The 25,989-nt window shown below is 37.4% G+C and overlaps 1 protein-coding gene across 1 annotated transcript in view; it reads left to right on the top strand.

The window, feature by feature from the left end:
• Positions 1–21,451, top strand: part of LOC108713409 (C3 and PZP-like alpha-2-macroglobulin domain-containing protein 8) — a 74,602-nt gene extending 53,151 nt beyond the window's left edge. Inside the window, exons 33-43 of the mRNA XM_018256783.2 lie at positions 522–677; positions 1,956–2,018; positions 2,181–2,380; positions 2,900–2,987; positions 9,129–9,203; positions 9,736–9,841; positions 15,367–15,477; positions 16,581–16,793; positions 17,290–17,361; positions 19,155–19,323; positions 19,436–21,451. Of these exons, the coding sequence (XP_018112272.1) occupies positions 522–677; positions 1,956–2,018; positions 2,181–2,380; positions 2,900–2,987; positions 9,129–9,203; positions 9,736–9,841; positions 15,367–15,477; positions 16,581–16,793; positions 17,290–17,361; positions 19,155–19,323; position 19,436 (1,254 nt within the window). The 3' untranslated portion in view covers positions 19,437–21,451. The remainder of the gene's footprint in view (positions 1–521; positions 678–1,955; positions 2,019–2,180; positions 2,381–2,899; positions 2,988–9,128; positions 9,204–9,735; positions 9,842–15,366; positions 15,478–16,580; positions 16,794–17,289; positions 17,362–19,154; positions 19,324–19,435) is intronic.
• Positions 21,452–25,989: the final 4,538 nt, after the last annotated feature.

Raw genomic sequence — 25,989 nt, 5'->3', positions numbered from 1 at the left:
CGAACGTTCGCGAACTTCGAACACCCGCTAAAATAGTTCGATCGAAGGATTTTACTCGTTCGATCGAAGGATTTTCATTCGAATCGAACGATCGAAGCCATTCGATCGAATGCTTTTCATTGGATCGAATGCTTACAATCGTTCGAACGAATGGAAATCGTTCGATTTTTAGCGGTCGAAGGAATTCGAATGGTCGAATGGTCGAACGATCGAACGCGAACTCAAACTGCGAACGTTCCCAAACGTTCGCGAACATTCGGCGGACGCGAACGGTCGAAGTTCGCGCGAACTAGTTCGCGGGCGAACAGTTCGCTACATCCCTAGTCTTATTCTATATCTTATGCATCCTTTATGTTGCAAGCCTATTTCTGGTCTACCCACCATCCATATCCTACCTAGCTGATGATCAGCAATAGTTATTGGCACCTCTTTCCAGCAACAAGAACATTTTGTTTACATAGCTTAATGTAGGCTAATTTTCAATAATTTGGAATAAAACTGGCATATTGTATAATCTTTAGGACACATGTGTGGCTCTGCAGGCCCTTGCCGAATATGCTATCCTCTCTTATGTTGGAGGTGTTAACCTCACAATATCTTTGGCATCAACCAACCTGGATTACCAAGAAACATTTGAACTTCATCGCCTAAATAAGAAAATTCTTCAGACAGCCAGAGTGAGTAAAAATTCAGCTTTTAGAGTGGGGTTTTTCAAAACATTGCTTTTAAGGTGGCAAGCATTCTTCGGCAAATGTACGGCTGAGTTCTCTAACAAAGGAATTAAGTTTAGGACTGCCTTAGCTAGAGACCAATAACTACTGTACCCTGCTGAGCAATCCAGTTGTTTCAGGGACAGAGACATGTTTATTTGATGCCTTAAGCTATTGGGGGAAAACAAGTCTGTGTGCCTTCCTGAACAGTAAAACATATACTGTATAAACAAATATTTCAATTCCTTGACAGTAAAAACATAACACTGTACAGTAAGGCAAGACTCGGTAGGCAGGGCTCATTTTTCAAAAATTGCAGTTTGAACACACCCCTTAGAATATGTTTTTCAAAGGTTGAGAAATAAATATCTTTTTTGAATTCTCAGGGAAAAAATTACATGCCATTCTTAAATGGAGCACATATACCTGTGATACTTCATCAAGGCTGGCAGGCATGGGCAAAGTACAAAAAAATTGTGGATTGTGCATTTTTTGTACTAGCAGTCCAAAAACGTCCAGCACTGAACATGCATACAATAAATTCCTAAAAAGGGAAAGTGCACACTGGGTACCTTTAAAGGAGAAGGAAAGCTACAGATGCATTTTATTGCCAATAGATTAGCTGCAATAGTGCAAGCTAGAATGCTATATTTATTCTGTAGAATGTTTTAACATACCTGAGTAAAAAGCTCTAGAAACTCTCTGTTTGTTTAGAATAGGAGCTGCAGAATTAACTTGGTGTGACATCACTTCCTGCCTGAGTCTCTCCCTGCTCTGGGCTCAGATTACAGTAGAGAAGGGAGGGGGCGGGGGAAGAGGAGCAAACTGAGCATGCTCTTGCCCAGGGCAATGAGGTTTAAGCTGAAGGCAGGAAGTCTAATAGAGAAGCCCATGAGTACACAATAGAAGGAAAGAAATGTGGTGTTTCTTTTGACAGGGGACTCAGAGCAGCACTACTTTGGGGGTTTACTGGTATATTTAGATGGACCTTTCTGATAAGGCTAACTTAGTTTTAACCTTTCCTTCTCCTTTAAAAAATACCAACTTTTATTTACCACTTGTTGAAAAGGTCGACGTTTCAGTACTTTCCTAGGACCTTTATCAAGGCCATTTTTTGTACTTTTCACCCTTCCTTCCACTCTGTAAATAACCTCTATAGATACATCATTAAATACCAATGTCCAGGTATTCTGAATGTTATTAGATATGATTAACTATAGCTTATTTGTATGTGTGTTCTTACAGATCCCCTCTATTCCCACTGGTTTATTTGTCAGTGCTAAAGGAGAAGGCTGCTGTTTAATGCAGGTAAAAACAAAATCACATATCATTTGTGGTTTTATTTATTTGCCAGAGTGTCCTTAATTTTTTGTGAAAGCTTTTCTTATTCTACCTTTATCATTATAAAATGAAAAAACAATTAAAACATTGTTTCAGAGACTGACCAGTATTTTGTACCACTCTACTTAGATTGATGTTCATTACAATGTTCCTGACCCAGTGGCTAAACCAGCTTTCCAGCTTATGATCTATTTAAAGGAACCAAAACTTAGTAGGAAGAGGAGACATGCAGGTCATCAAGAAACGCATCGAGCCTTCCCTGATGATGATGATCCAGGATCTCATCAGGACCATCAAGAGTACAAAATTACTCTTGAAGCATGCACCAGGTGACTCTTTATCTATATCTATTTCCAAAGTGTTAACTAAGAGCCACCTTGAAAACTGAATGAAACTGTAATATCATAAAGGATACATATTCATTTTATTCGCTCTTTTATGTACAAATATTTTTGTTGCAGAAATATACTTTCTGTTTAAAGCTGTTCTGCTAGGCACAGTACCTATTGTATATGTACTTTTCCTAGATTATCTTTGCAGGCAGGTTCTGGCTGATATCCTCATAATAAACATATATAAAAGCAGAACCATTAAAGCAGGATATGTTTTTGTACCTATGGGTAACTGGTGGGCTATAAAGGTTTGGAGTGTCCACAACAGGTTTATATATATATATATATACAAAATACACAAAATGGGACTTCTACTCCAAACCAATAGTCCACCAAAACGTCAAAACCTCGAGTCACAAATCCACTAAATTGACTAAAGTTAAAAAGCAATACTTATTTATCACCATGCCATATGTAAATAAAAACATATTCATATATATTTATCTGATTTTTTAGATGGCTTCACGCAGGAGCTTCTAACATGGCCGTTTTAGAACTGTCCTTATTATCAGGCTTCAGAGCAGACATTGAGAGTTTGGAGCAGGTAATTATGTGTCAATATCTGGTGTTCAGAGTATCTGCAAATAGCCAACTCTTTTCAGCTTTATTTTGTTCCTCTGCACAACAAGCTGATTAAGTGCATATTTATTAAACGTATATGACTTGCAAACTGTTACCAAATAAAATTTCCAACATATGTATATAAATCGTGTATATAGCAAGATTATATTGAAGGCAAACACATGGACTGAGAATCAATAAAGAATGAGAAAATATGTTTGCAGGCATTTCTGGATATGTATGAGTAGTCAGAAACTTTTTATGGGTGGAAGGGATTTTATGCACAAATTGAATCGGAAAGCCATGGGTGACAGATCTGCTCTAAAGAGATTTTTTTTTACAACTTCCTAAACGTTTGCATAATATCCAACATCTGGATTGAATTGGGCCAGAGGCTGCTTGTCTTGGAATCCTCCCACTGCTCAGAGGATGCTGCTTATTGCATATTGATGTAAACTGTTATTGTGCTAGTTCTGCTTAACCCTAGAATGTTTAGTTTACAAAAACAACCTCCAGTGGATATTTTAGGTGTATATTCCACGTTACAATGTGTTTCTTCTTAAAAACAATACTATTTCATTTAATATAAACATGAGTTGCACGCCATAGAGGTGCCATACTTAAAAATGATTATGGACGTATATGCCATGGATATTTCCTGTGGTTTTGTGAAAAGTTTAGCCAAAAAGTTGTTGCAGGAGGGCTTTTGCAGTGTTTTATTGTAAAACGATGCTCTGATTTAGTAGCAGGCCATTGCTTATCTAGTAGTTCTTGAAACGTGTATCGAAGGGCCTATCCAGAAGCCTCGTCTCCAACACTTTGTTTGCAGAGGTCTCTTGTATCCACAGCAGATGTCAGAAAGGGCTCAGGAAGTTAGGTTTGTAATAAAAGATGGCAGCCATGGGCACCAGTTAAGCAAAACAAGAAAAAATATGAACTTGGTCTCAGTGCAGAAAACATGGAAGCAGAAGTGGGAAGAGCAGATTTTGATGTAAAGTTCTCAGGTGGAAATGATGTGTGACGTTCTCAGGTGTCTAGATTGTGACACTAAAATCTACAATTAGTATAGATATTGGTATATATAGTTTATGTGACTGTATGGAGTTCGGTGTGAGGGAGTATGTTTGGACCTGAGTTTCATTTGGAGGGGTTGACCTCGATGGACTTTGGTCTTTTTTCAGCCAAACTTAACTATGTAACTATTTGCCTTTGCCTATTTTAAGTAGTGAGTGGGAAGCACTAGCAAGTCAGACTACATGGCATATGCTGACAATTATAGGGAATAGTCTGAGCAGGCATGTCACTGGATGTGGTAAGTTATTACTTGCTGATATTTATATTAATGATGGCTTAACTGGCTTCCATACCATTCCTGCCCCTTGATATTTATTACAAACTCATGAATAGTCCTGAACCATAAAATGAGCTGCATTTGATAGTTGTCATGAATGTAGTTATCATATCAATGTCTTTATTTAGTATAACTTTCCATGGGGTAGTTGTCATTATATATTGTATACATCTTAATCATTTCAGGGTTATACTCTGCTGCCTGCTTGTTTTGTAGGTAATGGATGTACTTCATTTTGCAGTTGGCTGCAAGCCTGCCACTGAAAATGTGTTGGTATGCATAATATGCCAGCACTGATTTTAAGTCTTAGTTTGTCTCTGGCTCAAAATCAACATGTATTAATAACACCCCTATCAAGCACCCCACGCTAAGAACCAGTGCTGACTGCCTTTGCCCAGCAGAACTACAGTCCTTGCAACTAATAGCACAGGCAACAGAATTCTGAAAAACACATATAGTTGATATTAAAGCAAGAGAAACAAGCGTTTTTTTTGGCGACAGCAAGAACTGTAAGAGACAAAGAATTGTAATAAAGGCATATATAGGGTAATGGCCTTGATTACAGAGAAGCAGACACTCTGTTAAGCAGACAGAATATTGAGTAGCAGTTATAGGGTTAGATAAAATGGGGAATAAAAGGCTTGATACAAGATATGTTGAGCAACCAGAGGAGTTTAAGAGAGGAACTGTATAGAACATAGCAGTTTTATTTGGTTGTTTAAATAAGAAATCATTTAATAGCATCAAAGTTACGTGAAGCCTGTGAGAATTACTGGTTGGAGAATGGTGCTGGGTTGTAACTTTTCCAGCATTCTCTGTTTTATGTTTAGTGGCGCCTGTCTTCTTAGGGACTTCATAAAAACAGAATGCCTGCACCTTCCCCCTCCTCTCAGCCCTTACTTGTTTCTCTCCTTTATTTAACCATTTCTATCAATTGAGACTGGTAGATCAACTATATTCAATTTAATTTCAGCAGCACTTTCATTTGTCTCTGTATTTGCTGCCATCTTCAAAGTGGCTGACCCTATAAAACATTCTTTAAGTTGTCCTTGTGGCAACTGCTGATATTAATATTAAACACTCATGATTCTTTTTTTCTCTGATAATTGTTTTCTTCCGGTGATGAAAGGCCACAGTACCTACTCATGTGGAACAGGCAAAGCTATTAACGCTAGGCAAGTTCAAAAGCAGCATTCTAGTTGTTCCTTTACCTTTCACATAATTCCACCCTATCCTGTTAATGCACTCCATTGCCCTTCCCTGAACATTTACACTCTTTCCTTTCATCTTTTTTTATGCCCATTTCCACACAGGGATTTCTGTAATATTTCCGTCCCACCACTTTAAACACACAATAAAAATACCAGAATAAGTGGAGAGAATAAGTCCAGTTAACAAATCGGAGTTGTATCATATTGTTAAGGCTAGTGTTACATGTGTCTCCATAACGTATCATAGCAAACTGATTTGATATAACACCGTAAATTGCCATTGATTGCTTTCCTTTGCAGGCGGTTTGAATGCCTGCAATTATGGCACATTGATGGGTTTTAGTGCTTAGAAATAATCCACCTTGTTTGTGAGAATTTATGTTTCCATGTGCCTTACTTAAAAGGAAATTTGGCCTTGCGTTAAGTGACTCCAGAACTGTACTACTGGTCCAAATACGTACTTGTGCAATATGTATACATGTGTTTAAGCTATATATGCCTCAGGAGAAAGTTTTGTGATCCTCAGTGCCAGCACATACCGCAATGAAGATCACGACTCCTGTCTCCACTAAATTTGGTTACAATGTGCATGCCCCCTTTTCCCTTACTTATGTGAGTTTTGATATCAATGTTCTCCAGTAGAACTCAAAGTCTGCACTGATCCCAGGGTTATGGTGCTATAACCCTTCCTTAAAAGGATCTCTCAATCTGCAGGTCATTACAATACTTATTAATTGGGCAGATATGAATAAGATTTTTAGGTATGTTACAAAATTGCTTACCTAGCCCAGAAAGAGAGAATTGCAGGCACTTATCTGTAAATGAACTGTCCCAGTCAAACCCCCCCCCCCCCCCCATTCACTACAATGCAAAACATCAGTGACAGTTTGTGGCTTTTTACTGCTGATAATTACTTACCCTTTCTGCTTGTTTCTTTACACAGGTATGATCTGTAGTATAAACTTCTTAAATCTCTATTATATCATATATCATATTATATAAAAAGACATGTTTACGGAATAACAACGCTCGTATAGTTACACCCACAAATTGCTTGCTTAGTATGAAACTTGTTGCGCATATTGTAATCTCTTACAGTTACCTTTTCAAATACAGGTAGAGGTTATCCGGAAAACCTGTTATCCAGAATGTTCCAAATTACGGGGAGTTTGTCCCCCATAGACTCCATTTTTATTAAATAATTCAAAGTGTTAAAACATATTTCCTTTTTCTCTGTAATAATAAAACAGTAGCTTGTACTGGATCACAGCTAAGATATAATTAATCCTTATTGGTGGGAAACAATCCTATTGAGTTAATTTAATTTTTAAATGTTTTTAAACAGAATTGAAGGGGTTGTTCACCTTCCAAACCCTTTTTTCAGTTCAGTTGTTTTCAGATTGTTCCCCAGAAATAAAGACTTTTTTCAATTACTTTCCATTATTTATTTTTTACTGTGTTTTCAAAATCGAAGTTTAAAGTTGAATGTTCGTGTCTCTAGTGTTTGAGTCTGACAGCTCAGTTATTCAGGTGCAGACTCTAAACTGTTACAATTTTGCAACATTGAGTTGATACATTTCTCAGCAGCATCTCTAGAGTATTAGCAACTATTGTATCAATTCTAACAGCTGCCTGTAATGAAACCCAGAGATTCTGCTCAGCAGGAACAAAGATAAGAAATGTCTTAACTAAATGTATCAATTAATAGGGTCTGCGACCTCCCCTTCCTAGAGTTGCTGTAGAAGGTAAATGATGACACTTTACACATCAACATTAGAAAAACGGTAACACATAGAAATTAGAAAGTCATTGGAAAAAGTCGTTATTTCTGGTGATCTATCTGAAAACAACTAGTTGTTTGAAGGTGAACAACCCCTTTAAGGTATAAGGTAAAGTTCCAAATTACGGAAAATCCCAAGTCCTAAACATTCTGGATAGCAGGTCCCATACCTGTATTCACAAATTGGATCAGGCTGTCAAACAGAACTGCAGAAAGAGGCCTTAATTTGAATTTACGTTTTTTCTAAAACATTGCAGTGTTCTCTTTAAAGGGGCACTATACCCCTTTATCCAACATGATATCAATAAATATTGCTGGCAAATACAATTTGCTTATTAACAGGAAATCTGTGTTTTTCATTATTTCTATGAGCTAAACTGGGCAAATGGGAAATTCAAGCTACTCCATGTTTGGTCCTTGTGAGGTAGATAATAGATTCCCAGTTCATAGATACTCCCTGCATAATAGACTCTGGGTAACTAAACTTTGCAACATATGGGGAGGGCAGTTTTTTTTTTGGTAAGCCAATTATCTACCTTGCAAAGACCAAACATGGAGTACCCTCAATTTTCCTGTTTAGTTCATAAAAATATAGATTTATAAGGTTTGTTACACTCATGTTGACCAAAGCGTATACTGCCTTTTTAATGCTTTACATTCGATTGTGTTCTCCTTTTCTCTCCTTGAGGGATTATCTCCATTCTTATGTGGATATATGACTTAATGCATGTTTTTATTTGGATCAAATCTTTCCTTTGGAATATATACAAATGTGTTTCATTTAGCCAAGAGAAAGCTTTCTCTTATTTTTGTGTTGCTATAAATATCCACATTGAAAAGTGCTTTCCAGCCTAATCACAATCTTATTTATATTATGAAGCAATCTGTGCATAGTTACAAAAAAAAGTCATTAAGCTGCTGGAGGAAGTAATGCTGCCTTTACAGTGAATGGTGAGACAGGAGAAATTCTTCACATTACATGCAATTTAAATTTCCTCAACAGCAATTGTTCCTGGGGATATAATTATCCAGTTTTGTACTGAAGAGGTTACAGTGTGAGCCTCTTGCCATATGAACATAGTGTGATTTCAGTGAACAAGGCATTTCGGTGTCTGCTGCACCCCATGGCACATGGCGTCCTGGGCATTCCGCAGCCCAGACGGAGCCCTTTTGGAAAGATGTATCCGGGAAATGTGTGGGGTTCCCAGCAGGGAGAGGAATTCTGTTTTATTGGCCTCATTAGGATCCTGTGGGGCCAACAAATGGAATCCTTCAAATTACATCTAAGCATTCAGAAAGTCCTAACCCAAAACAAGTAGAACAAGAATGTGTTCTATTATGGCATTTATTGCTAAGAACACACAAGACCCCCACTCTCCTCTTACAATAAAACTGAATGCGTTATACCGTGAATATGTTACACAGCAACATATATCCACTTAATGTATAACCTGTCAATTTGCTTATAAGCACAAACACAACAATGATTGTGCTAATTAACTCACAAAATACGTACAGCAAGTTCAGAGAAATTGTGTTGCGTAAAGCTTGTCATAACCTATAACCATCACTGCGAAGAATGCTGAAAATCAGACGTTTTCGGTCCGAGCATGACTTCAAGCTAAAATAAGCATTTCCTTCTATGATGAATTTAATTATTAGAATTTGATCACTAAAATATATTTATGCTGTCGTTTTTTTAACTTCACATTGTTGCTAGAACATTTAGAATTGTCTTTCCCTAATGTACCCATAATAATGTGCCTATTCATTTTTTTTAAGCTGCTCTTAAACAAGCAGATTGGACTCAAACGGTATGAGATTGATGGTAGAAAAGTGCTGTTCTACTTTGATGAGGTGAGTTACATTTGGGCAGTGCAATATTAAAGTGCATTTTCAAGTACACAAAGGCTCATCCCCAGCTCCAGATGCCCAATATAAAGTACTGGTGTATGGCAGCCTATCTGCAATTTGCCAGAGTTTCTAAATTGCTAGGGCCTGAATATATATATATATATATATATATATATATATATATATATATATATATATATATATATATATATATATATATATATATATATATATATATATATATATATATATATATATATATATATATACATATATATACATATATATAAATACAGATCATACGGGTATACGATGTGAAAAGGGATTCCACAACACTACCGTTTTCAACTAGGGCCCCCTCTTCCATACTGAGCAATAATAAATATTTGTTTTCACTTCCCCATAACTGACTGTGGGCTCCCTGCATGGAGCTGTATAAATAAATGTGCTAGAGGCATTGCATGACAAAATTTGTGTTTTCTGTTAATTTCCGCCATCTCCAAAATAAATATACTTATAACGTATCATTCTGCAGATTCCCAGTCAGTGTTTGACCTGTGTAAAGCTGCAAGCATTTCGGGAGTATATTGTGGGAAAAACCGCACCAGTACCGGTCAAAATTTATGACTATTATGAGCCAAGTACGTATCATATCTCTTTCATTTGTGAATTACGCACTCATCTCCTCTGTTTTATGTTTTCAAAATAGAAAAACTTGCATTTCAAAGAAACTTATTTTAGTTCCATGTGGATATGTGCCTTATGTCTAAAAATAAGTCTGTAGGTGTGAGTGTTCATAGACAGATAGAAAGAAAGGTCTACCATGCCTGCTATATTTGCCAGCATAAGCAGTGCATATTTTACTTATCCATATGCCTCAGCAGTGAGAGCTGTACTGGGTTGTCTAACCTGTTGTGCCCAAAGGTAAAAGCTGTCATTTACCAGAAGCAAAATATAGGGGAATTTAGGGGAACAAATATAGGCACCTAATATACCACAGTACCCATACAATCCAGAAACCTTTAAATAGACATTCAATGCCAGATTCAACCAACAGATGGCTCTCTATAAGTGTTCCACTGGTATATACAAATGCTGTCCACATTATTTCACATATTGGACCATAGTTTCCACCTATAACTCTTTCTCCATTATGTTTGCAATTTTTTTTAGCGTCAAAACCAAGGCGGGGTCCATGTTTAGTAACTGCAATGCTGCTAATAGGTGCTGTCATTTACACAAGCATTATGAATGTCCCTGTCCGTTATGGTCAGTCACATTTTTTGCCAGCAATTTGTGACAATTGTAGCTTGTGCAATAAATATTTCTGGAGGATTTTTGGTTAATTATTTTTGATTTCAAAAGACAACACTAATGAATGGTATACTGTATATCAGTGATCCCCAACCAGTAGCTCGTGAGTAACATGTTGCCCTCCAACCCCTTGGATGTTGCTCCCAGTGTCCTCAAACCAGGTGCTTGTTTTTGAATTTCAGGCTTGGAAGCAAGTTTTAATTGCATAAAAACTAAGTATAGTGCCAAGTAAAGCCTCCTGTAGGCTGCCAGTCCACATAGGGGCTACCAAGTGGCCAATCACAGTCCTTATTTGGCACCCATTTTCATGTTTGTGCTGCTCCCCAACTCTTTTTACATTTGAATGTGACTCGTGTAAAAAAAAAAGTTGTGGACCCCTGCTGTATATGATTCTTCAATAAATTGTATCAAAATAATCACCAATGTATCAACGTATTATCAAATGTGGCTGATTATTTATTTTCTTTTTAAATTTGTAAGAATTAATTCAATAGTGATTACATTTATTAGTATCATTCTTTTGCAGTTAGAATCCCTGATTTTTAAATTATAGTTCTTCTGTACAATTCCTTCTTGCCCTAATATAGTTACTCTTTGCAGCCTTTTGGTTGCTAGAATAATGAAGGTATCTAGTAAGTGTATTTGGTTTGACATACATTTGGATAGTAATACAAATTATTTGCCTTTAATGCTAAATCTAAATAGTGGAGTTCACTTTGAATTATTGATTTGTAAATCATATACCCGTATTATTACAGTTAAAGTCTTGGAATGTTCTAATATATCTTTCCCCACTGCCAAATAAGTATCAAATCATCTATAAAGCAGCCAAAAAAGATACTACAGACACAATAAAATCTGTTAAATATATACCTATATCCTATACCCTATCATTCACAATAGTGCATAATGGAAATGCTGAGGCAATAAGAGTTATGCAGAGATGAATCTGTAATACAGGGTTATACTGTTCAGTGATAAAAAGAAAGAGAATCACACTAAATAGAACAATGTGCAAGACTTGGTAACTACCAGGGATGTAGGGGCCCACACCCCCTTGGGGCCCACTGATAACAGTTATTGCGAGCGGCTGTGCAGGAGGGAGATTTTACAGTACGCATGCCAGCAGCACTCCAGCAGCACTCCAACACATGATTTAAAGGGGATGGGCCCGACAGGGGAGCCCAGGTGCCCATCCTGTGCCAGGGCCCGCTGGCCACTGGACCAAATGGAATAAATGAGAAGCTGGACGTCACAACCTTTTGGTGAGGAAAAGGTCAATATAAGAAATGAACAATGCAGTTGTGCTTTAACACCAAACTAAGGCAATTATCACACTGTTAAATATGAAACAATGATGGGAATCCCTTTGAACATTAGTGAAATAGACATAAGCTGCTAGATAATAACTGTTACAGTATATTGGTAATAAAACTAAGTGAGTTTAAAAAAAATCAGCAATTCCTGAGTGCTGAAAGTTTGTTAGTTAGTGTTTGTTTGTTGCCATATTTGTGCTCCATAAATGCTTATTCCTAAGCTGGCCAGCAATTGGTTGTGCTGTCTGAGGCAAGTTATTATTCTTTGGCACCACTGAGGTACTATGGGATTTTCTGGTTAAAAATCTGTGGGCTACATCACCCTGTAATTTTGCCCATGACTCTGATAATTCCTAGAGATAGTCCTGGGCAAATTTATTATATCTACATACCACTAAACTGTGCTAAAGGCTATAACGTTCATGCTAGAAGTCCCCAGGGGGATAGAGCACCCTAAAAAAAAAACTGAGGGCCTTTTAAGGCAATTTGACATACAAGGTGTGATATAAAATAGCATTGCAAACCCAACAATTTTTTGTCTTTGCAACACAATCTAAATATATTTTTCAGTTTTATTCCATAGTTAACATTTCAGTGGAAACAATGACTGGCACACAAATTGTCGAGCAACAATGATACAGTCTGGCAGCAACTTGCCTATAGTTCTCTGTGGTCTCACTGCAAGTGAACAGAAATCTTGCCTGGGGCCCTTCATCTTGTTGCACAACATCGAGGTTAAATCTTAATTTCCCAATTTATAGTTGCTGTTAACAGATAAACCAAGTTCATCTGCTTCCCAGTTTTTTTTTTTTTGGCTGCCTCTGGACTTTGCATTTGTGCAGTATAGTAAAAATAGTGAATTTGGCTATATTGCGCATGCTTACTGTCTTGGACAGCTGGACATGGGGACACTGATGGGAATATACCCCATTTTTCAGTGAAGCGGAACCCCAACCCAGGGTTCAAGGTTACTGATTGGATACACTCGGGGTGTGAGACACATGCATCTTTGAAGCACACACATGTTCTTTAAACTTCTGTAGCAAGTTTTACCCTTCCATCATGTCCTTTGGTTTCATGATTACCTTTTATCACTGCATAGCCACAGGATGCCCACTTGATAGCACCAGTCTCTACCCTTCCACCATCAACTTTGTCTACATCTCTAAACACATTAGCCTTCATTTGTGTCCTTTTCTGCAGCAACTACCAACAGTTGGTCAAGCATGGACCAGTCAGTGAAAAGAAATGGAGAGCAACATGGCAACTTGACCTTAGATTCTCATTCTATTCTCTTTCTACAGTTGAACTTGTTTTGGTCCAGCTGCATAAATTCTAGAAATTCCACCAGTAAACTCCAATGTATGTATTTTTGACCCCTGGGCTATTACCATAAAGGAGTTCACCAACTCATTTTGGGGAAACATGACATAAATAATAGTCTGGAGGAAAAAATGATTCATTTTAGGTTATTTCCTTATCAGCTGCCAACCCAGTGTGTTAACACGTTATAAGTTCACAAACCGATATATAAAAGTTTCCACACACGGAGAAACTGTATCGCATTCACTGTTTTTACAAGGGGGAAGCCATTGTTTTCATATTTCCCTTTCTGCAAATTCTTCCTGTTGGAAAATGTACTCTTTTGACAAGGATTTACAAGAATCTTTTTTTTTTTCCCAGCACACAGTTGAATAAAAAGATAACATAAAACAATTTTAGGGCCTAGAAACATTTGACTAATATCTTGTGAAAGTTAAAATATGTTATTTCAAATGTAATGACTAGAACTATACTTTATAAAGACAATTATTGCTTAAGGGGATTGCCTGCTATATGTGCAACCTGACTGCCAGTCTGAGAATAAAGCAAATAATGATTCAAATGAACACATTTCAAATGAATATACCACAGAATATAGTTAGCACAGTGTAAATTATAGTTGTTATACAGGCATCAAGAGTCCATCCAATGTATTTGATAAAGTGCTTATTGGAGGCAAAACAATCCAAGTGGGTTGATTTTCTTGTAGACTTAAGGAATGGCGATTAAAATTACAAGACCCTTTATCTGGAAAAACCTCAGGTCCAAAGCATTCTGGATAACCGGTCCCATACCTGTACTCTCAAATTTAAATCCTGGTTGCTTTAGGCCTTAAAGGGTATTTAGTGGTTTTGCATAGCAAGATTTATAATAAAATAGGCGAGCTTTGGGACTTCGGGTTACTGCTCAGCTTAAAGTTGAGAAAATGAGTCTGCAAGACTTTGTGATAACGTTGCATGACTCTAGTGTAATCAGGGTCAGACTGGGCCCCCCGACCTCCCTCCCTCCCAGTCGAGGCTGTGAGCAGGAAAAAAGGTAGGTATGGAGGGGGGGGAGGCGGAGCAGCGTTGTGGCTGGGGGGTCTGAGGTGTGTAATGTATCTTTGCCTTTGGGGCAGGGGTGTGTGTGCAGCAACCCCAGTAGGTCTCGGACCCCCCAGTCCGACCCTGAGTGTAATGTCTTAGTTTAAAGGGTTTCATTAGTTACATTAATCAGAGAAGTTTCAGTTGAAGGCCCAAAGCAGAAGCCAAGCCTATAAGGGGTCGAACAAAAGTTGTCATCACTACTGATAGCTAGGATTGGTGCCATCCACATATGTCCAGTAATTGTTTTTAATCCACATACATTATTCCTAAGAGTTTTTTTATTGGATCTAGGAGATCTGTGAAAGTTCCTAGAGATATCAGTTATTAACAGGCTTTGAGCTACCCAGAGGGATTCTGCGATATTGTCTCTCTCCCCAGCTCTTATCTACTGGATAGCTTTAGAAAAAGAATTCATTTCTGTAGATCACACACCTTCAGAATTGATGGTTTCCACTGACAACTAGTTTTAATAGCACATGACAGAGCAGACATTTTATTTCTAGTCTCTGTTGGTTCTAGAAACTTTTTGTTGAGCATTTTATATTAGATGTTTTTTTTTTAGATCTGGGTAGCAGGGAACATAGTGCTGTGATAATAACCAGCAAAAATACCAATATAAGGGCCATCAGTTCTTGCTAGAATTATTTCTCTGGCGCAGGGGATATTGATGTCAATATTATAAATTTCTTCTACCATGTTAGTTAGAAGCAAAAAATAAAAATATATTCTGTCTCAGCCCTATAGTATATTTATCAAGATGTGCAAAGGAGAAGTGCAGAGCAAAAAATCTGGTCATATTTGCGAAATACGATTTTTAATTTCATTATCTTAAAGGGGTAGTTCACCTTTGAATGAACTTTTTTGATGAAGTACAGAGTGATATTTTGCGACAATTTCCGATTGGTTTTAATTTTTTATTTGAGTTATTTAGCTTTTTATTCAGCAGTTCTCCAGTTTGCAATTTTAGTTGCTCTCCCTTTCATAATAAAATAATAATAAAATTTGTAGCCTTACAGAGCATTTGTGTTTTAGATGGGGGTCATAGTTTGACAACGTAGATGGTTCATTTGTTTTATTGTTAAGCACTGTAAATAAATAAATACAATCTCATCTCTTGTTTGTATATAGCTTTTGAAGCTTCAAGATTCTACAACGCAAGCGAGAGCAGCCCCTTATCCCGAGAACTGTGTGATGGGACCACATGTAATGAGGTGGAAAGCTCCACTAACCACTGGACAGGTCAGAAACTCAGAACTAAAACATGGTGCATATAATTCAGCAGTAATTTAATATGACACTTACTTTCTGGTCTATAGGTAAATCACCTGTTATTAACAGACTCTGGGCCCCAGACTCCCCTTGGCCAGAAAATGTATTTGGCAAAGTACAGAAAAAAGACAAATCACTTATCACAAATATGTTTTATAATCCATTATCTTTCCTTAAGAAATGTTTATTCAACTCTGAGCACCTAGCCATCGGCTAAAAGCGTTTATGGGGTGTTTTCAAGTTTAGTTCAGCAGTAGTCAGAGGTCCATTTGCATCCCTGTATTTTATGCCAGTGACTAAGCTTGATTTTTCATTTATTTTTCTGCCTTTGAATGTAGTAAAGTGTCATCAATTTTTTTTAAAATGATATACCGTAGCCACATTTGTTATCTGCATAAGGAAAAATATTTTGTCTACGCCTAGTCTTTATCACTTAAAGTAGGGCATAATTATCAGTCTTTATAACTAAAAGTAGGGCATAATCATCAGTTTTTATGTAAATTATCAAATCATTTCTCCAAAATTGGGAAGATAGGAAACTATAAAGGGTTACTACATTCCTAGGCATGTATTTGCTTTCCCTAGAGCTACTCGGTTTCAGTAAGCCATGGCCAGACGAGGCAAGGGCAATAGTGTTGTTTATAAAGTACCCCCTCTTGTAAAATATAAGGATATTATAAGTTACAGGTCATGGAACTCTGAGGTAACGTCTAATATCCTCATATTTTGCAACTGGGGATATTTTATTTATTATAATACAAAAATTTCAGTGAGTCATGTGACAGAAATTACATCAGAACTCACCGTTTATAACTGATGACATCAGAACTCACCGTTTATAAGGATATAATTTACAGGATATTCATGGCTCTTGTGTATTATATGATTATACTAGCCCTTCAATGCACCTCCCTTTTTTCCTTCTGCACTTTGATGCATCCAATTTCCTTGCTGATTTCTTCCATATGTCTCTCTGCTCCCACTCTCTGCATTGTAGGGACCTCTGCATCAAAGTGTTTCTTTACTCATATTTCTGTATATTTCTTCACTTTGGTTTTTCTTTTTCATTTCAGCTTTTTCTCCCAATGGGCCTTGCAGTGGGGCATTTTCATGCCCAGAAGAGGATCATTTTGAGAGGTGCATGTGCTATAGAGACTGTGGGTATGATGGTGATCCAGTGTGTGGATCTGATGGTACTGTTTATCAGAACCAGTGCCAGCTGGATGTGACAGCCTGCAGAAATAACACCAGAATTGAACGTGTGCCCATGTCCCAGTGCACTCCAGGTAAGAGTACAACCTCATTGTTTAATATAGGCAGCAAAGTTAATCTGGCCGTATACATACATATATGTTTTTTCTATATAGTCGACATAATGATAAGTTTGCATTCTTTGTTGTGTTCCTGACTGGTGTCTTTACAAGCATGGATGGCTAGCTGACCGACAATTCTTAGGAAGCATCTAATTTTCAAGATGTTGCTTTTTATGATCATGCTAATTTAAATAACCATTTCTCTTTGTGTATAGCCAGACATTTAACCTGATCTGATTAAAGTAGATGCTAATACAAGATTCAAATCTGCATTCCCTTCACTATGATAATGAATAGCAGTGCACAGCATTTCAGAGAGCATGCCCTTCTATCACATACATAGGAATACACAAGGGGGTCAGTGGAACTGGGCTACAACATAGCTCTCTAAAGTGGAGCGGTAGCTGTGCAATATGATGTACCTAGAATTTTAGCAGCTGATCAACTTTCCAAATGTCTTTTTGTTTAGAAGAGACGGTATCAGAAGAAGCAACTGATGTAACTCTAAGCAGAGACCAAGACATGCTTCCAGAGAAGACAGGTAAATGTCTTTAGGACTCATCCTGTCATGTATAATATGGTCTTTTATAAGAGGTTGTGTGAGTGTAGGTCCTCGAAGCAGCAGAAGGACTCAATAAGGCAAATGTGTTTTACTGACAATGAACAACCATCCCAGTTTGTTGTATTTATATTTGTAAAGACATTAAAGTGGTAGCATTTCACACCCTGCACTCACATACATTACTTCAAATCATGGGTCCCATCTGGGTTTTTGGGCAATATGTTGCTGAATTTAGGGTACCCGTAAAGGGGCAGGCTGCACTAAACAAGAATTAAACCAATAAATTCCTGGTTCTCCCAAGTCACTGTTTGCAGAGATAAGATAGAAGAACAAATAGCCAGGTCACAGATAAGGGTCAGGGAACACAGGCAGATTCGTCGGCCGGCAACAAATCTCCTCTTCTTCGGGGCGACTAATGCCCCACGAGGAAACTTCGTGCGACTTTGGAAAATAAATCGTGCCAAGTGCCATCCCGCTGGCGATTTACATATAAGCCAGCGGGATGGCAGGGGAGGCAGTTCAGGGAGCTTAGTTGCCCCGACGAAGAGGAGATTTGTCACTGGGTGGCTAATCTCCCTGAATCTGCCTGTGTGCCCTGACCTTAAGAGTGGTGGCAGACGGGGAGATTAGTCGCCCAGCTAGAAATCTTCTCTACTTCGAGTGACTAATCTCATCAAATGTCTTCTCGCTGGCAAGAATACAAATGACATACGAATCGCTTCGGATTTCCGAAGTCGCCCGAAGTTGCCTCATGCCGAAATTTAGGGCAACTTCAGAAATACGAAGCAATTTGTGTCGCCCGAAGCAGAGAAGTTTTGGTGCTGGACCACCCTAAGGCCTCTGTATAATGATCTGTTTTTATCTCAAAGGCTGCTGCCTATGATATGTTTAAATAGATATTATCTCCCATTGAGCAAATATCCTGTTCATAAGGAGAGAGGGGAAGAAAAAAAATCCCATTATTGTTTTATATTAGCAAAATAAAGTATTAATCTTAAATTAAAAGAATAAGCATAAAAAATATCCACATCTGTTCATACTGTTTATGTACCTGTTTCCTTTTAGATTTAAAGTTTTGTCCTCTGGGCCTATTTTATTGTTTTTTTATTTATATCTGTATGTATAGGAGTCGAATATTCGATTTTTTTATACCTCGAATGAACTTGATGGAACTCACAACTCGAATGGTATCTTATTTGAGAAAAAAATTTAAAGGAAAAAAATGGGATTCTGCGAGTTCAAGTTGCGAAACCTGAAAACTCAAATGAATCGAGTTTTCATTGTGAAAAAACTTGAATCAATCGAGTTTTCAGCAGGAAAAAACACTAATCGCTCAAATTATTCAAGTTTTCAAGGCGAAGCCCTCCAAAAAAATTCGAACATCATGAAGGCTATTAACATCTTCAAATGGTTTAAGGGACCTCTGCCATTGACTTCTACATGACCTCAACAGGTTTTAGATGGTGTATTTTCGGATTCACGCAAAAATTATGATGATGATTCAAGCTATTTCCAGGGTCGGGGTATAATCAATTTTTTTTAACCCAAAAATGTGTTTTGACCAAAAAAATCAACTCGAAAACTCAAATTTTCGTGGAAAAAACAACTCGAACCTTGAAAAAGAACCCCCTTTGTGTATGTATTGTACAGCTTTACAAATACATGCTAATAATAATTTTGCCTAGTATAAGATGTTTCCTATATTGTATATATTGGATGTTTAAAAATTCTGTTCCCTATAATTTATTATCTTAAATTGGACTTTGTTTCAGAAGAGGAAATTCCTTCTCATCATGCAGAAGTCTCCTATTATTCCTATGAGTATGATGTGGATCCATATGCTGCTGAGAATGAGGACAACTTTGAGATGGGAGCGGAATTAATTACTGTGGCAAGCTCAGCGGAAGAATCAGGAAAGATATATACAGCAACAGAGGAATGGTAAACAATCCTTATGTGCTTTTTACCAATCAACAGCCATATATGTCAATATGTGCAGACTCTTCTCGAGCTACAATGTTCACTTTTGTATTTTCTTCCTCCCCACACACAGAGTATGCAATTCAGACACAAATATTGCTGAGGAGTTGTTTTTACCCTTATTTCATTGACAAAACTGGTATAAAAAAAAAAAAGGACTTCTTAAATTGCGAGCTCTTGATACAGACGCCGTCAGATTACCATTTCTTCTAAAAGCCGAGTGAAGAAAAGGACTGTAGCTGTAAGAGGATGAAGGTCACCTTTCCAAATAGGACACACGTTTTAACAGTTTTAAGCATTGCCGTTAGCAAATGGACTTTCTGCTGTGCCCTTTCTTGATTTAACAGTGTTTCCTGTTTTTCCTTTAGATTCCTAACAGTGTTTCTCCTACTGCAGAACTGCATTATTCAATAATGACACTTTATTAGAGAAGATGTTGCATTAGCTGTTGTCAAACCACTGTCAAATTTTAATAGAATTCCACAGGTTTTGTTATTCTGTCTGTACCCGTGTAGCGGAGCTTATTAACCACCACAGGAATCCCTTTCCTGTTTATGGAAGCAAAGCGTTTACAATAAATGTGTGACTACCAACGCAAGGCTATACGGTATTTACTGTGGATTTACCAAATATCTGTTTTGCATTCCTTTATTATAAATGTGCATATAATATCAGTTATTCTTCCCGTAGGTTAAAATGATTCTTTTGGCACAATGGTTTTTAAAAAAGGGAAATTGGTTATTCGGTTATGATCATTTATCCCGCAGTTGAGTCTTGTGTTGAATGTTAAACAAGAATCTAAGAATAGTCAAGGCATAGGCAGTCTTTGGGGATTGGAAATACTAACAAAATGCAATTCACAATCTAGCACAAATGCTGATGTTTTGGGGGAGGATAGGGGTGGATTTTGAGCTGTCCTTTTATGTGAGCAGGAGGGAAAATTATGTAATGGAATTAATTAGGTCAGCCCTTTGGAAAAGATGATTTATCATTTTAATCATACACCCATCTTTACAAGAAACAGTGGAACCACTTTATTCCTTTTTGCCTTTTTTCTTTGCTTTTTTTAATCTCTCACTGTACAGCTATTTGTTTTAGTGGCACTTCGGGTACAGTATTATAGTCCAATGGATTTTTTTATTTGTCTGTGAACAAGAAAAACAGTTGGTCCTTACAGACAATGCATCATGTCCCAGCCTGCCAATTATAGTCCAGGCTTCGTCTGAGCTGTACAACTTGAAGCTAAAATATTATTTTATAGGGTTACTTACTCCCCTCCCCCCCCATAAGATAGATTTGTCTCTGCTCGTGTCTCTGTCGTCACTGCATCTTAACAGGCTGTGTTTTCAATACTGCTTGTTTTATGGTAAAACTTCAATAAAACACTTGAAACGTGAATGGTTTTTGATAAATAAGAGCTTCAAAGTGGAAGTGCTATGATATCCAACACTACCCATGTTATACAGGGCATACAGCAGCCCCTTGTTTCTGTTACTATAGGGCATTGAGCCCTGTGTTCTTTCTGCTCTTAGCACCCCTGAACCTGTAGAGTCTGCTCTAACATTGTTATGACATTCCACTCATCCGATAATTTAATTCTGAAAACCATTATGTTTAATATATGTATGTTTTTTTTTATGGTTCTTTAAAACACATATTTAAATTAAATGTTAAAAGGAAAATATTTGTATTTTTGCATTGCTGAAGGTGGATTTGTATTGTAAGATTTTTGGTATGTTGTACAGCCTGCCCCATGGATGGGGTCGGTGGAGGAAATGGCATTAACTCACCTTCTATCTAAATATTTTAAAGCTTTTATTATACACTGAAAATTAGGACTGATGCTCAACTCTCACTGCTAAAGTTGTCTGCTACCTAGTGCCTCGTATAATGGCGCAGGCAATTTAGTGCAGCAAAGGGAGTAATGCTAAATGTTAGTGAATGTGGTATTTTTTTTTTTGCTGTCGGAACTGTATAAGCTTTTACCATGATCTATGGTATACATGTAAATGGATGTGATTTTGTATCTGGTGGTTTATTTTCCCCTTACCTGCCTTTCTTAAATAAGAATAAACAGTGTTTAAAGTTGGTTTGGCATTGTTTTCCTACCTGGTATATATCTGATATCATACTGTATGAATGCTGGGCACATGATACTGAAATGATGTCCGTCTATAAAGCATGTGGCTGACCGGGGGATCATAAAAAACATCAACCAGTTTTCATCTAGACAGTCCTGTCCTATTGGCTAATATTTCATATTTTGCAGAGACAACAAATGAGAATGTATTGCCCCTCTTGAACTTATCAAGCTTTGACCTAAAACTGTACTTTTACCAGGTCATTTATCAACACTGGACATATTTGTCAGTGGGCAGTAACTCATAGTACCCATTTATATAGTTGCAGTAAATGTCAGCATCACACTGGAGGTCCACTGGGGCTTCACATCCCCCCTACAGGTCCCCCATGAGTACCTGTCCGTGAATGGGGCCGGGGGGGAGATGAGGGGGCAGGGTACCTGCCACTGATAGGTTGCTATGGGTTACTGCCCATGTGTACATTTTACCCAGTGTTTATAAATGAGTCTAGTACTTTCTCAAGCTTTGCCATGTATCCATTAAGGGTAGGCTTGATAGAGGGAGGGAAACTTCCATAACTTGGTTTAGAAAAATACATCTGTTTTCTGTAACTGTCTACCCAACAGTGTTAGAAATATAATTATTTTGGACTCTTTTTATTTATTTATTTTGTTTATCCTCAAGATACAGCACCTGAGATGACAAAGCAATGCCACAGGAGGAATTATAAGAAATCTTGTTCACATACAATACTACTGTATTCTCCTTAGCTCTTGGTGCTCCAACTGGAGATCATTGCCAAAGTGGTAGTTATCAAGAAACTTAAAGTCAGAATTGTGTCCATTAAAATGTTTGCTGCTGTTACCCAATCAGCGTCCTCAAACCTCTTTTCTACTTTACTTTAGTGGACCTTGGGTATTACTAATAAAATCCAAGTTATTGGCATGTAAGATAAACATAAAAGATATAGTAAGTTTTGCCAAATATTCTTTATAGTTGATACATGTTTGTGAAGCTTAGAAGGTTTATTCTGCTTTGGCCATAGACGTAACAATTACGATCTTTCTTGGAAAAGATATTTCCAAGAAAGATCTACACACGTGTAGAGCTGAATTGTCAGATATACAGGTAGATATACAGGTAGAAACAATAGAATTCTATCTGTATCTGACGATTCAGCACTAACAATGGGCGATGTCTGAGTGCCTTCAAAGGCACCCGATCCACGATCCGACCGATATCCAAGTCTTCTGCCGATAACGGTCGGCTTTTTTCATCTATGGCCACTCAGGCTCACAGCACAACCCCAGACCATGGAATTTAGAAGACCATTTTTGTTTGTAGAAGTATATTAGTTAACCATTCACAAAGGAAAAAAAAAAGAAACTTATTTCTATCCAGCTAAAAGGTTGCAAGCTACAAAATAAAAGCAGACTTCTGATACAGTGCTATGATTAACAACACTGGTGCAGTTTAGCAGCTATGTTACATGTTGCGAAGTGAATCAGCCCCACTGCCACAAAAACTTCAAACACTGCCTTGTAAAGCCAACAGTCTCCAATTACTTCATTTTCTTAGGAATTACAAAACAAAAATTGTGCGCCCAATGCTCAAATCTGTATCTATAGAATCAACGGTATTATCCGGCACAAGAGAAAACACAGTTGTTCTGTTCTGCTCGACTTCTAAGAACAGTGTTTTTTACTCGATCACATTTCTGGGAAATCTTTGCTGGTTTTTATTATGTTTCTTGCTCAATCAATGACTCCAAAGGAAAATCCTTAGAATTAGCCTAGTCCCGTGTGTGCTGGATGTGTGTATAAGTGTTCCATATAAGTGTTTAAAGCTATCATTATTAACATCTTGGATCTTGTTAGGCAATCTTTTGAGTGTCTGTGACACTGCTCATCTCAGTGAATTACTATTTAGTCTTGTATAGTGTGTGTGTGTACATTTCCCCAGCTCTCTACTGATGGTTCACCTTTAATTTAACTTTTAGTATGTTATGGAATTGCTAATTCTAAGCAACTGTCCAATTGGTTTTCATTTTTTATTTTTAGTAGTTTTTGAATTATTTGTCTACTGACTGTTTCCAACTTTCAAACGGGGGTCACTGACCCCATCTCAAAACAAATGCTCTGTGAGGCTACAAATTTATAATTACTGTTACTTTTTATCACTTCTTTTTCTATTAAGCTGGCCATAGATGTTGAGATTTTTAAAAGATCAGATCCTGATCTTGAGACCACGATTTTCTCAGAACGATCGTACGATCGTACGAATTTACCATCAACTAAAAAGACCAATTTGGCAGGAAAACAAAGGGGAGCTGCCTGCTTGGCCCTGCAAACATAGAGAGATTGCACTGGGACCGACAAAGATTTTTTGACCTGGCCGATCAATTTCCTGACAGATGTCGGCCGAAAAATCATAAGATGTACGATCGTTCGAATCCCACTAACCGCACGACAATTTTGAAGGATTGGTCGGACTTCCCTAAAATCGGTCGTTCGGCAAGAAGAATCGTCGCGTCTATGGGGAGCTTTACTCCTATTTAAATTCCAATCTCTTATTTCAATCAAAAAAAAGGTGAACCCTCAAAACACTTGAATGTGCAATTCTCTTCTGAGCATTTTGCAATTTACAGTAATTGTTTTTTTCTCATTTTCAAGATATTAGGGCAGTTTTTACACTGTTAATTTAATGAAATTGAAGCAACTGCGCCATCTGCTGGTCCATTCTGCCAACTAGCCTGACATTTGGGAGACACAATTCACAAGTTGAATAAAGTCTTTGATGTTGCTTTAATTAGAAAAGAATAAAGAAATGACATTTGACATTTCTCTATTGTTTTATAAGCAGAGCCATAGCACAAGCTTTCTTCTTGTGGTGTATATACTTCCAACTGTCAGGCGACTGATCAGCAGTCTGGCTACTTATTTGCACAAAACCAGCACTATCCATCATTCCTGTGTCTTGCTGCATGGACAGAATTGGTCACATCTAGATTGATTGTCTATCTAGCATAAGCATAAATGTGGGACTTGCCATGACCCAGGTAGGCAGAAAATTACTAGAAATACATCAATAGCAAGAAATGCTAATTCTGCTTTAATATTGTTGTATATTACTACGTTACACATATTTTCCAGTTTCAGTGTTTATTTCTCCAGTTTCTGTGTTTATTTCTCAAGTATATCTAAAAATAAAATGGGCCAGATTCAATTCAGTGAGAAAAAGGTTCATGGATAAGAGCGAATTTGAGATGCAATTCAATTCAGAAAATCCTAACTTTATTGAAGGGAAAAAACTGGAACTGAATTTGGATTTGAATCTCGTCCATGAGTTTTCACGTCATAAACCATAAAATACTTTATTCTCACTGAATTGAATCTGGCCCAATGTGTGGGGATATCAGGAAAACTCATGCCATCAGGGAGATAATGATCCTGGCATTTTAAAGACCATATTCCACATTAAACCAAATGTTATGGAATAAGGACTTTATAATGTCATGATCTTTATCCCCTTAAGTTAAAGGGGTAGTTCGCCTTTGATTTAACTTTTAGTATAACGTAGACAGTGATGTTCTGAGACGATTTGCAATTTATTTTCATTTTTTATTTGTTGTTTTTGACTTATTTCGCTTTTTATTCGGCAGCTCTCCAGTTTGAAGTTTCAGTTAGCTAGGGTCCAAATTCCCCTAGCAACCATGCATTGATTTGAATAAGAGACTGGAATATGAATAGGAGAGGCCTTAGAAAGATGAGCAATAAAAAGTAACAACAACAATACATTTGTAGCCTTACAGAGCATTTGTTTTTAGGCGAGGTCAGTGACCCCCATTTGAAAACTGGAAGAGTCAGAGGAAAATGGCAAAAATTCAAACACTATAAAAAGGAAAACAATTAAGGACAATTAAAAAGTTGCTTAGAATTAGCCATTCTATAACATACTAAAGGTTAACTTAAAGGGATTCTGTCATGATTTTTATGATGTTGTTTTTATTTCTAAATTACACTGTTTACACTGCAAATAATTCACTCTACAATATAACGTTTCATTCTTGAACCAGCAAGTGTATTTTTTTTTAGTTGTAATATTGGTGTGTAGGCAGCCATCTCAGATCATTTTGCCTGGTCATGTGCTTTCAGAAAGAGCCAGCACTTTAGGATGGAACTGCTTTCTGGCAGTCTGTAGTTTCTCAATGTAATTGAATGTGTCGCAGTGGGACCTGGATTTTACTATTGAGTGGTGTTCTTAGATCTACCCGGCAGCTGTTATCTTGTGTTGGTGAGCTGCTATCTGGTTACCTTCCCATTGTTCTTTTGTTTGGCTGCTGGGGGTGGGGGAGGGGGTGATATGACTCCAACTTGCAGTACAGCTGTAAAGAGTGACTGAAGTTTATCAGAGGACAAGTCATATGACTGAAGCAGCTGAGAAACTGACAATATGTCTAGCCCCATGTCAGATTTTAAAAATTAAATATAAAAAAATCTGTTTGCTCTTTTGAGAAATGGATTTCAGCACTATTAACTGATGCAGT

Source organism: Xenopus laevis, chromosome 1L (assembly GCF_017654675.1).
Source record: "Xenopus laevis strain J_2021 chromosome 1L, Xenopus_laevis_v10.1, whole genome shotgun sequence".
Lineage (NCBI taxonomy): Eukaryota > Metazoa > Chordata > Amphibia > Anura > Pipidae > Xenopus > Xenopus laevis.
Note: the sequence above shows the minus strand (reverse complement) of the source record. Positions and strands in the feature narration are given on the sequence as shown.